Source organism: Cucurbita pepo, chromosome 17, assembly GCF_057944985.1.
Source record: "Cucurbita pepo subsp. pepo isolate OVF chromosome 17, ASM5794498v1, whole genome shotgun sequence".
Lineage (NCBI taxonomy): Eukaryota > Viridiplantae > Streptophyta > Magnoliopsida > Cucurbitales > Cucurbitaceae > Cucurbita > Cucurbita pepo.
Window position 1 is genome coordinate 13989732 of NC_141814.1, and position 12892 is coordinate 14002623.

General features: G+C 37.7%; 3 protein-coding genes across 4 annotated transcripts; 1 reads left to right on the top strand and 2 right to left on the bottom strand.

Moving 5' to 3' along the window:
* The first annotated feature begins 131 nt into the window (after nt 1-131).
* Nucleotides 132-6528, top strand: LOC111778522 (NADH dehydrogenase [ubiquinone] 1 alpha subcomplex subunit 9, mitochondrial). The gene is made up of 12 exons (XM_023658413.2): nt 132-296; nt 413-509; nt 1027-1091; nt 1277-1362; nt 1514-1598; nt 1676-1746; nt 3363-3494; nt 4944-5059; nt 5202-5325; nt 5409-5477; nt 5977-6097; nt 6179-6528. The coding sequence occupies exons 1-12, from the start codon at nt 200-202 to the stop codon at nt 6316-6318; spliced, it is 1203 nt and encodes a 400-aa protein (XP_023514181.2). The 5' UTR covers nt 132-199; the 3' UTR covers nt 6319-6528.
* Nucleotides 6529-7351: 823 nt separating this feature from the next.
* On the bottom strand, nt 7352-8261 carry LOC111778523 (photosystem II reaction center PSB28 protein, chloroplastic-like). The gene is made up of 2 exons (XM_023658414.2): nt 8126-8261; nt 7352-8042 (listed from the first exon to the last, which is right to left on the bottom strand). The coding sequence occupies exons 1-2, from the start codon at nt 8184-8186 to the stop codon at nt 7555-7557; spliced, it is 549 nt and encodes a 182-aa protein (XP_023514182.1). The 5' UTR covers nt 8187-8261; the 3' UTR covers nt 7352-7554.
* Nucleotides 8138-12869, bottom strand: LOC111778521 (hypothetical protein At1g04090). Of its 2 annotated transcripts, none has more exons than XM_023658412.2 (5): nt 12501-12794; nt 11996-12180; nt 11387-11495; nt 8981-10628; nt 8138-8276 (listed from the first exon to the last, which is right to left on the bottom strand). In XM_023658412.2, exons 3-4 carry the CDS (start codon nt 11493-11495, stop codon nt 9022-9024), a joined length of 1716 nt encoding a protein of 571 aa, XP_023514180.2. In that variant the 5' UTR covers nt 11996-12180; nt 12501-12794; the 3' UTR covers nt 8138-8276; nt 8981-9021. The 2 variants fall into 2 exon arrangements, with proteins under 2 accessions (XP_023514180.2, XP_023514179.2); XM_023658411.2 differs by lacking the exon at nt 8138-8276 and adding an exon at nt 12810-12869 and having other exon boundaries at nt 8916-10628; nt 12501-12706.
* Nucleotides 12870-12892: the final 23 nt, after the last annotated feature.

Consider the following 12892-nt stretch of genomic DNA (forward strand, 5'->3'; position numbering starts at 1 on the left):
TAATATCTCAAATTGTTGAGACGAGTATTTGGGCTAAAGTCATGAAAGTATGGGCTACATAATGGGCCACAATCAGGCCCACTTAAAAAGAAAACCCAAAGTCCAATAGTGCAGGCCCTTTCGTCAATATTCCTCACCCTGTTAACAGCAGCGCTTCTCTCCCCCTCCGTCACTCTCTCCGACCACATTCCGAGCAAGGATGCAGGCCCTTTCGAGGCGTCTAACGCAGCAGCAGAGTCTCAACTCTCCTTCATCAATTTCTTCCCTCAAGTTGATATACCCTCTTTCTCATCACTGTAATCCCTCATTGCTCTCTCTCTCTCTCTCTCTCGCTCTCTGTTGTGTGATTCCACTTACATCTTGATTTCTTCCATTTTAGCCTCTTCTATTCATTTTTTTTTTCTTTTTCCAGATTCTGGAGCTGATCGTCCACGGTATGAATCCACCTTGGCTACGCGGGGAGTGGGGCACCTTGTCCGCAAGGGCACTGGTGGGAGATCGTCTGTTAGGTAATTTAACACTATATTTTTCTTCATGTTTGCATTTTCCTATTTGATCGTCGGGCCAATGTCGTGCAAGTAATGCTGGATATACTTCGGATTTCTGAGGGGATTTAACAAATTTAATGTAATAAATTAGTAGTAGTGGTTCAAGTTTGGAATTTTATTGCCGTTCATTGCTTGATTCATATCATGATAAAGGTAAGCATTTGTTAGATATAATCTTTTTTTAATGAATAATTTAAAACATCATGGTAAAATGCATTGAATAATTTAAAAGTTCATTGTATTGAATCATTTTTTAATGGGATAATGAAGCAGGCGACTTAAGTCTGAGTTAGTTTATCTTCTCCTGTTGGATAATCCTAGAATTAGCATATCTGTTCTCTTTTAAACATACACATTAGATTTTCAAGCAGACCAGATTGTTGATATCTAACTCGATTTGGGTTTATTTCTAGTTAAGAACAAAATTCTGAATCTGAATTTGCTGATTTTACTCTCTCATCACAAAAATATTTTGCAGTGGGATTGTGGCTACTGTCTTTGGAGCTACTGGATTCCTTGGCCGTTATGTTGTACAACAACTAGGTAATAGGTGAACATAAATGATGCTAGCACTCGGTTTCTTTTTTGCCTATATATGCAATTTATATGTCCCTGTATATCTTCTACTTTTAAATGGTTCTGGTAGTGGGTTTGGCAGCATTGGCTCTATTATTGACATTTTATCAATTTTATGCTAAGTGTGATTTTGGAAATCAATCTTGTTTCAGCTAAAATGGGGTCCCAAGTGTTAGTCCCTTTTCGAGGTTCTGAAGATTCACCTCGTCATCTTAAATTAATGGGAGATCTGGGACAGGTAGAGCAGTATATGATGTTGTGATGTTATGGACGAGAGCACAAATTCTCTTTTTCATGTGCTGCTGAACTCTCTCTTTTCCCCTTCACTGTTAGTTTGATCATCTTAACTCTTTTTTTTTTTTGTTCTCCTTTATTTATTTATTCCCCAGATAGTACCAATGAAATACAACCCAAGAGATGAAAATTCAATAAAAGCTGTAATGGCGAAGTCTAATGTCGTCCTTAATCTTATTGGTATGGGATTCCCATTTTTTTTTCCCATCTTTTTTTTTTAGAATTCTAGTATTAGACATTACCATCTTTGTTGACAGGAAGAGAGTATGAAACAAGAAATTACAGTTTTGAGGAGGTAAATCATTCCATGGCTGAACAACTTGCCACGGTATGCTTCTTAGAACTAATCTTCTTTTTTTTTTTTTTCAGTTTTTCTTATGAAAGTTACCTTCTTTTGGCTGTTCTATTCGCATCTCTTGGATCATTATTTGGCTTGTGTTTTCATATGGCCTTCTTATACTTTCATGAAGGGGGTTCTTTTAATAAAAAAAGGGATTAAAATTTGATGGGAAGGCAATAATCATTACGAAATTGAAGTAATTAGGGAAAGCAAAGATGTATATGAATGAGAGGATGGGATATAGTGATGGTACGGAAGTAGATGAAAGCTGGGACAAGCATCAAGCAAGTGGGCTTGAAGTGGAGGAAATGGGAATAGGCTTGGCCTTTGCGGAGCCTATTGGATGAAAATCCATCAAGCTAATATTAGGTAGTTGTCATCGTACCAGGTCATTTCGGGGGGAATTTTACCTGATCTAATATATTGGAAATGAGGAAAAATTTGGTGAGTGTATTCACAAATGATGGTTTTGTTTCTATTACAATTTTGTTCAATCCTTGTTTTATTTTGTCTACAAATTCTTAATAATTTAGTGACATACGTCTATGTGTTGATTGACGTATTTAAAAAGTGCTTGGCTCACTTGAGCACAAAGTGCAAGAGAAATTAAGGTTTTAGGTACAGAAGCGACAAATATAATTAACTTTTTATATATAAAAAAATATAGTAGTATTATTTTTGAATTAGAAAAAAAAAATCATTAATCAATAAACTGAGAAAAATGGAAGAATATGAAAGGGATTACAAGAACAACAGCTAAAAAAAAAGGAGCCAACCAACAACAGACCTAACGAGGAAAACAGCACCAATTCAAAAGATTAAGGTGTGGAGGATAATTAGAAAAGTCTTTAATTACGAAAGAACAAATTTGATTAAAAAAATCATTGATGATATGTAACAATTGTTTTGATTGAAAACAGTTTCAAAATTTTGATGGATGATGGTTCAATTTTAAACAATATATTATTAGTAATAATATGATAACGATACAATTTTAAGAAATTAGAGCTTTTTAGGAGAGTGGGGAGAGAAATGAATACTTTTTGTGAGTAATTCATAGTTTGTATAAAAAAATAAAATAAGCTATTTAAAAAGGGCTTCAAGTGCAGAGGCACCATGCACTTGCATTGAGGCACTTTTTAAAACACTGGTTTATATGATCTGTTTCCCCATTAAGATACTGTTGCAATTGGCATCTCATATTCAAACCAGTAGCATCTTCCCTAGATCCTCTACCATTCTGAATATTAATTAATAAAGACAAGATAGACAAAAAGGGAGAGTAGGTGCGTATATTAAGTTGAAGTAGGTTGCATATATAATCCATCACTCAGCTATGCAACTTCTTAATATTTTGCTTTGTTTCTAATTTAAGTATGAAGTTTTTTCTTTACGTAGGCAAAGGCAACTTTTGTAATCATCATATAGGGTTAAATCACGAATGTGCTTTCAGTGTTTTTCTTTTTTAAGCTACGAAGTAGTAAACAAAGAAGTTATGATTCCTCCTTTGTTCTTTCTTTTCTTTTCTGTCTTTATGTTCACTGCCCTCTTTTCTTCTTTTGAGTCATGTAGGTTAGTTTGTTCCTTCCTTTTCAATATTGTAGATTGCCAAAGAACACGGTGGCATCATGAGGTTTATTCAAGTTTCCTGTCTAGGAGCATCTTCATCGGCTCCGTCCAGATTTCTGAGAGCTAAAGCTGCTGCTGAAGAATCTGTTTTAAAGGCATTCCCTGAGGTAAATATTTATCATTTTTTTTTTCCTGTTTTTGGGTTGATAATGCTACATGAAGTCACGTAGCTGAGAATATAGTTTTTCTGATTGTAGTCTCATACTATTAGAGAATCATACAAATCTTGATCATTATCATGTATTTATTTTTTGTTCTCGTGGGAGTAATCTTTGGTGAATGAAGGTTGACGTGAAACTGTGTTCAAGATTGAGATGAAATCGTGTTTAGGGTTGAGATGAATGTCTAACGTTGCATATTAGTTTTATTGATTGTATGGATAGAAACCGTGCTAATTTCAAATCCTTAGTTCAAATTTGCGATCTACAATTTGGAATTTCAATCCTAGAATTGAAATTTATTTTTTATTGATATTTTGCTTTTATATTTTAATTAATTTATTTAACGTTTGGGTGGACCTCATCCACTTCCTTGTTCATAATTTGGCATTATGATATTATTAATAAGGTCTTGTTTCTTGTATTGATTTTCTTTTTTCATAGGAAACATCATGTTTTGTATATGCTCTACTAAAGGACCGTATACAAATGAAAAAAAAAAAAAAAAAACTAGAGATTACATAAAAGGCTTTAGTTGTTGACTCGAGAATAATAGATAAATGATAATTACATAAATCTTCAGAAGTAGATGATGGGAGCTCGAAGCTGCCAATGCGATTTAGATTTACATGTGAGAGGAGGATAGTGGGCAACAACATAGATAGGTGGTTGTGGGGGTGTGCTTTGTGTATTTGACCCCCCTAAATTTGTAATAGGGTAGCATGGCAATAGGTTTCTTGGGAGGAAAGGACTTTATATGTGTGGAGCCATTACATGGGCTTCGGTTATTTCTGCATTTTTAAGGACTAAATAAGTTTTTTTTTTTTTTTTATTAGTTTATAGGATAAAATAAAATTACTTTTATTAATAGTTATTTATATTTTAATTATTAATTAGTAATTATAATAAGAAGATTTATATAAAAAATGAATAACGTAAATTAAAAAATTTATGCAAAAAAGAAAAAAGAAAAAAAGAAAAAAGAAATATGGAGAGAGGGAGGTAGGAGTGAGGACATAGGGAAGTTGTGAGTCTATATTTGAATGCTCCGGCGGGGAGGGAGGAGGGCTATGACTAAGTTCAATGTTTGAATGTTTGCCTTTAGGCTTTTGGGATCAAAGAGTTTTTGTTTGTCCATGGTCTCTTATTTTCCACAACTTGCTGTTCACTCAACGAAGCTTCTTTGAATGGCTTCTTTTCTTCATTTCCTTGTTTGAGTTCTTTATTCTTACGTAATAAAAAATCTGGTTTTTCTTTTGATCGTTCACACAAATAATTCTGAAGGTGCAGAGCTTGTTAATCTAGCAAATAGCACAAGAAATTTATTTTGATTGCAACTTTTCGCCTTTTATTTTGTGGTCATTGTGGAGTTGACGTTTCTGAAATGTGCTTTTACAGGCAACGATTTTGAGACCTGCAGCTATGATTGGTACCGAGGACCGGATTATGAATCCGTGGGCACATTTTGCTAAAAAATATGGTTTTATTCCCCTCTTTGGAGATGGATCTACAAAGTATGTATTTCGTATCACTTATTTTATGGATCAAAGTCGTATATTGTACTATTGTAGCATGCAGGCATTGAATAGTTAGAATTTGTTGAGTTTATTACTTATTTTCTGATTGTTATCCTAACCACCAGCGCTTTCTTTGCAGAATCCAACCTGTGTATGTTGTTGATGTTGCTGCTGGAATTGTTTCAGCCTTGAAAGATGATGGTACCAGCATTGGAAAAGTTTATGAACTAGGTGGTCCAGAGATCTTTACAGTGCATGAATTGGTATGTTTTTTCTTAATATCCTTCCCCCTCCCCACATGAAAAAAGAAATGAAATTTCCTCATAAAGCTGCATGTTCTATTCAGGCAGAGATTATGTATGACATGATCCGTGAATGGCCTAGCTACCTGAAAGTCCCTTTCCCTATTGCAAAGGTAAAAGCTGTAGAAGTTGATGATATGCAATATCTATGATTTCCCTCGAGTCCTCTATATGTTGCCTAGTATATTCCTTCTTCTTTTTTTTTTTTTTTTTTGTTGTTATGCAAAAACTATTCACAACTATCTTTTATTTTGTTGGTCCATATTTTGTTACTCTTGCGTTTGCCCTGTTAATCGCATAAAATTTGGAATATGCTTGATGATTTTACTTGGTTGAATGAAGTTTCCCTGGAAATCATCATCTGCCCCATTGCTGCATACATTTTTAACTTGTTAATTGATAATTGGAAGAGTATTATTTATTTAGCTAGCATACTTGTGTGAAAACAATGAAGCCTAGGAAGTGTAAGTTGCTCATATAGATGTAACATGACTCCCCCTGTCCTCCTTTCTGGGCTTATTGGATACAATTGCAGATAAAGCTGGCTTGGTTATTAGATCGTTTTGAACCTCGTTGAATTTTTCTTAACTAAAAGCTGCTGTTTGGCTTCAGGCAATTGCTACGCCCCGAGAAATATTACTTAACAAAGTCCCATTTCCATTACCAACGCCAGAGATTTTCAATCTGGATCAGATCCTAGCTCTAACACAAGATACAGTTGTTTCTGAAAATGGTAAGCATGCCCTTCATTCTTTTCCTTTGCGGAGAAGTTGAGATGTTCTCTAACACTATGATCTTGCAATTCTATTTGCAGCATTGACTTTCAATGATCTTGGGATTGCACCACATAAGTTGAAGGGGTATCCTGTCGAGTATCTTATATCATACCGTAAAGGTGGCCCACAATTCGGTTCCACAGTCAGTGAAAGATTTTCTCCTGATTCTTTTACTTAGGCTTCTTTTGAATATTATTGAAGCCCCGGATGTTTTGTATTAACTTAGTTGAAAAGCTTTGAGAATGGCCTGTTTATGTCTTGATTTGATTAAATAAAATGGAGAATGTTTCAAGTTCAAGCCTCGTGTTTCTTTATCTTCTTCGTTCATGGTTTAGAATGCACAATGTATTTGGTGTTGTAATTAATAAAGGTTGGATGCTTGGTCACAGTATTTTATGATCATAAGATCATAAATTGTATTTTTGAAGTGGTATCCTAAGTCTATGGTTAAAGATTTCTGATAAGCTAAGCTAGGTGAACGCCGAATTGCCCATTTATATATATATATATATATATTGGTATCTGTGACTCTTTTTGGTGACATTTTAAGTAGAGGGATTGAGTGTGAAGGTTATAAGCTGCTTTTGAAGCTGAAAAGTGAGGGACTAAGAAAACCCATTACACAAGGAAGGAATCCGAGATGCACTTTTGAATTGGAGTATCAAATATATAAACTCAAACATCAGATTTCGAAGAGGACGATTCATAGGTGAAGGTAATAGAATCCAAGGAAAGATGGAGGTGGGAGACGAGGATGGGGACGGAGCATTCGAGCGAGTGAGATTGGGAGGTAGAAACATTGGAGCTTCAATGTCAGTCAGCCATGGAAGTGAAGGTAAATTGCCCAACTGTTGTTGCATAAACATTTATGTAAACAGCAACATTCAGGGTGTGAACAATTCAACATTGAATGAAAGTGAGGTCAGAATGGAAAGCCCAGGAGTTCAGTTCTTCATTGGAGATACGGATAAAAAATCACATCAAAATTACAGATCAGTTCATCAACTATGCCAATGGAGTGTAATGCTGCTTGTTCTTCTTGTACTCCTCTTTCTGTTGGTTTTAGAGATGAGAACGTTTCGTTCTTAAGATTGTACTTTGATACTAATGGGAAAGCCATTGGATTGCAATGTTCCAAGTAGGACCTTTTGTTTTTGTCTGGCTAATTTGTAAGCACCTTGATTTTTGTTTCTTTTGTGTGGAAGATAACATGAACAAGAAAGAATTTGATTTAGTTGAAGAAAGAAGAGGGGATAGAAACATACAACACATTTCCAATTAACTCTTTAACCCATCAGCATGATCACAGTATTGATCGTGATTCAAAGCCAAACAAAATTGGCTGAAACAGATCAATCTAATCAGAAGGAAAAAAGAATTAAGAATGAGGAACAGATACCAGATTAAGCGATTTTCATTTCTTGACGAACTGCAAGCCATTGGCGTTGGAGTATCGCTCCATGAATCTCATGAACCTGTCCCACTCCCTCGGGGTCCGCATCACGTACTTGGCCTCGATTCCTGCCGGCTTCCCGTTGATGAACTTGGCATTCACATCCACCGACTGAATCACGCCTTCCTCATCGATCATGTAGAATCCTGTAATGTCTCCAACCTCAGCCGACGAGTCGAACACCGACGGCTCATCGAACTTGAAAATGGCCATTCCGTTGGTGCCGTCTCGCGATTTGGTCAGTCTCACGTCCGGCACCGTCTGCTCGTCCGTGCCCTGGATGAACTGAATCTTCGGCCGAACCATCATCATCACGATCGGATTCCGAGGCCGTCCGTGCGCTTCAAATCTCCGCCGACCGAGCGTCTGGCATTTTCCGCCGGAAACGCTAAGAGAGCGGCCGTAGAATGCGGAGAAGGCGCTCCGGTGGAGTGTGGCGGAAGCGAAAACTAAAGAGAGCAGGGAGGTAGTGTTTAACTTGCTGATAAGAATTAAGGGTGCAAAGTGGGAAGGGAGAGAGTGATAGAATTACCTTTGGTGGATGAAGGATGATGCAGATGGGGAGTGGAGGCGAGAGATTGCAGAGTCGCCATTGAAACGCAATGGTAGTGCAGAGAGGGAGAGACCAGAGAGCGAGAGAGAGAGATAAAAGGCAGAATGGTGTGGTTTGAAGACGGGGGAAGCTGTGTAAGGAGGAGAGCCATTCACTCATACTACACATCAATCATCAATATCTTTTCATTTCAATAAATTACAGAAAATACATTATGGGTCAAATTATGTATATTTGGTCATAATATTATTTGTTCTTTAATATAGTTCATAACCTTATAATTAATTTTAAAAAAAATTAGGTTAAATTATAGGAAATACATCTATAGTACACCGCTAGCAAATATTTGTCTACTTTGGCCAAATTTTCACACCCAAGAATGAGATCTCACAATCTACTTTCCTTCAAGAATGAGATCTCACAATCTACTTTCCTTCAAGAATGAGATCTCACAATCTACTTTCCTTCAAGAATGAGATCTCACCATCTACTTTCCTTGGGCCAGCGTCATCGTTGACACATCTCAGTGTCTAACTCTAATACCATTTGTAATGGTCCAAGCTCAACGTTAGCAAACATATCCGTTTTAGCCCATTATATATCGCCATCAACCTCATGATTTTAAAAGAGGTCTGCTTGAGAGAAGTTTTCCCACCCTTACAAGGGGAGGTTTCTACATCCTCGTTAGGGGAGGTTTTCCCACCCTTACAAGGGGAGGTTTCTACACCCTTACAAGGGAGGTTTCTACACCCTTGGTACGTGAGATCTGGTTTAAAAAATATACTTTTAATTTAAATTTAGCATTTTCCTCAGCAAAAACCAAAGCATTTTCACCTCACAATAACGGCAACAAATGTAGAATGCCCAAGAACATTTTAGCCTCTCTCATCTCCTTCCCAATTGTTCTTCTCCTTCGGCCCTGTTGGGCCACCCTCTCCAAACAATTCCCCTGGTAACTTTCCGATTATGTTTGCAACTGAAAACCGAATCATCGACGGAAGGAAATTAATCATTCTGTCAAGCGTCGTTCTCGAGCTGTAGATGATAGTCGGACCCCATTCTCTCATGAACTGCAACCAACAAGGCTCCACAACGCCATTGTCTCTCAAGTACTCTGCTGCAACTATTTCATAATGGCTGCTTGAATCGATACAAAGATGACTACGTGCACAGTCGTTCCTAATTCCGATCCCGAGCATTGCAGAGCCTTGAATGTAGACCCCAGGATGAGGGTAGCTAGCATGTCCGCTCTTTGAGGAGTAAACTATGGCTTTGTTCCCTTGTATGAACTCCAAATTGTAAGCATCCACCCATTCACCACCACTGTGCTGGGAAAAGTAAATGCTACTAAGTTCTCCTGTGAAGTTGCAGATCCTGAGGGTGACATGCTCCCAATCTCCCACATGTTGTCCAATCTTCCCAAGACTGATATCCATGATTCCAAGCTTAAGAGTGGCTGATCCATTGAAGGGACAGAAAACCCACATAGCAATATCCGTGAATGTCCCTCCCAGAGCTGGCTTCACATGAACATAAAGTTTGGCGCTTTCCAGATTTCCATATATGATCTTGTCTCTACAATCATCACTGGGCAAATCCATCCAACATACCGTCTCATGTCTCCCACCACCTGGCAAATTTGTGCCACAGACATGAATGGCCTCCCCAGATGACATACCATCTCTGTGTAACAGCACCCCATTTTCGAAAAACCAGGAAACAGAAGATGGCAAGTAGATTTCTTTGGGATGAAAGAAGAAAGTGGGTCCATAGTGGTTGATAAGAGCGTGAATTTGATCGAGATTCGGCATTGTATGCAGTGTAGAATCCAGGTTTTTTAAGCACGCAATAGGAAGCTCTTTTTCAGTGACTTTGTGACTACCAGAATAAAATGTTCCTACCGGAACACCCCTTCCAAGCATCCCCCGGTGACATGCTCTTGTACTCCAAATCTGTACTGGAAAGTTTGTACATTTCAAACTGATATTAAGCATTAAGCGATAAGTTTCACATCTATCGGTTAAATCAGCTCGAACGCACCTTACTTCACCTAATTCAGGCTTTTTTAGCTTGTTAGTAACAAAATAACCCATGGATTTATAACCATCAGGCGGTTGAGGTAGCCAAATGTAAGCACATTCACTGTACTGCTCCTCTCTCCCATCGTCTGGACTCCATATCAATGTATAATCAAGGGGTTTCACAAGGGCTGGCAATTTAACAATGTTGCTAACATGATCACCTTCCTGAAAATAAGCATCTACTTCCCTCGCAACAAGAAGATAACCATGCAGGGGCTGGTCATTACGTTGGCTAAAGTGACCAAGGCAGTGGAATCCTTCAGGTATCCTTGATGGTCTGTAAAATGTAACACCATTGTTTTCTCGGTGCGTCAGATTGAAGCCCCATATGGAAGCAAATTGGGTGATTTTCAGAACCTCAATTTCCCCAAGACTTGCTTTTACAGAACCAAAACCTCCACCTAAAAGACATGCATCAAGTTCCATTGAAGGAGGATCAATATTTGTATGTATAACTGCAACTACACACGTGAAAGCTCTGAACTCTACAATTACTTATTCGCAAGTTAGAGCACTTGGAAAACTCACCACAACTAGACATACTTATTCGCAAGTTAGAGCACTTGGAAAACTCACCACAACTAGACATCTATCTTTAAACAAACTAGAGACAGCTATTAACTTCTTGTATCTTTCTCCATGAAATTATTAACGAATATTACTACGTCAAAGATTACCACCCAGAATGAAAATTGATCCTACAACTTCGCAGGCTATTGCGACCCCAAACGTTAATGGATGCTCTGCTCTACGGGCATCCTTTTGTATTGTGTCAACACATCGCTTTTAGTTGCATCAAAATAATCCAGTTTTCAATGCAGATATCTCTTCTCCGTGCGATGGTTGAATTATAACAGTGCTTCGTTCCACAAGATTCCATTTTTCCCTTCATAGTTATCAACAACAAGAACTCAACTTTATATCTCTATTGCTTCAACGTTAAAATCTTACACTACAACAAACCCAAGTAGTTTATTGGGGAAAAGGAGAGATCGACTAGCTTATCCAATACTCCTTATCAACTAAAGCCACAAGTTGAGTCAGAAACAAACAAAGAATTGCCTCAAGTTCGATGAAAAGTATCAAGGGAAATAATACAACAAAAAATGGACAAAAGGCAATAGCTTATAACTCAAATTCATTTGATAATATCATATACCTTGAGGCCATTCAGGAACAGGGGAAGGCAACGAGAAATGGTAGGGCTCATCCGAAGGCAAAAGGTCGTGGGTATTGTTCCAGAGGAACAAGTTGCATCTGGACGTCATCTGGGTTAAACCATTCATGAATAAGGATAAGTTAAACAGGGAAAATAACCCCACATTCTCCCTTCCTAAAAAAATCTTACATTCTTTTGTCCCCTCATCATAAAAAGATTGACAAGTGAACTCTTGCTGTAACGATAATGTAAATGTCACTGCATACTAATACGAGACATGATCTGATAAAATTGATTAGCTCATCGGAAGAGAAGACAAGCCTTGGTAACGTAAAAACATTGCCAATTTTCAAGATTGAGAACAACCAAGACTGAACAACTTCACTACCATCTTGCCTTTTTTATTTAGATGACTATGAATACAACAGAAATGGTGATGGGGAGAGTTCCCTTGAACTTCGAAGCACAAATAAGTGAAACAAGGAAACAAAAAACAATGCATAACAAACAATTCCAAGATGCATCAGTTTATTAGGCAAACTTCAGGCTTCCATTTAATTGAACTATAGTTCATAGAGAATTTGGCAAGCTCTAACAAGTCAGACATACCTGCTACAGCTATGATAAATGGCGAGGTCATCTAAAGCACTCAAAGCTAAACCACAAGAAGCAGTAATAAGCCCAAACGGCACAGCTTGGCAGCCCCAGGATTTATTCACCCCTTCTTCCGATGGATTTATGGAACTGGTGCAAGCAACCCTTGATCAGAGATCATCATCTTCCACCGCTTCCTTCTAGAAAACCGATATTTGATTTCAATGACAATGGCTTATGAAAGGAAAATTTTGGTAATGAGAAAATACAAGGAAAGTAACTTGACTGTCATGGCACTATCTTTAACAAAAAGAAAAGAGAAACGAATAAAAGGAAGACCCACTACCAGACGAAGTAAAAGGCGGCAACTAAGCCTCTAAAACAATCACAATATTCAAGAAGAATTACAGAACCCAGAAACATCCCTTCCTAAAATTGTCGGGTGATCAATTCCATGTTCGTAAATAAAACCCAGAAATAATAATAGAAAAAAGACATCACAACCAATAGGACGCCGCACCTGGAAAATTGTGGGATTGGAGAGAGCGTTCGAAGATGGAAACCAATTTGGGGCGAATGGCCTTTACATCAGCTAAGTCGGCGGCATCCGCGACATCGATCGAGCATTCGGGAAAATGAGATAGCAAAAAGTGAGGGATTGATTTCATTCAGGAAATGTCTGTGATGAAGGAGAAGAAGAAGTATTTATGTTGCTATGGAGGGAAACTGCAGCGAAGAAAAAAGGTTTGTCCGATTAGTCTGGACTTCTCCAATCAATCGATGATCAATAGAAAAATAGAAAAATAGAAAAACAGAAAAGAATCAGCACCTTTTCTCCACCAATTCCCATTTCAAATTTCAACCAATGATCTTCACAGACGCGGGTTCGGGTTGTTTTTTTTTTTTTTTTTT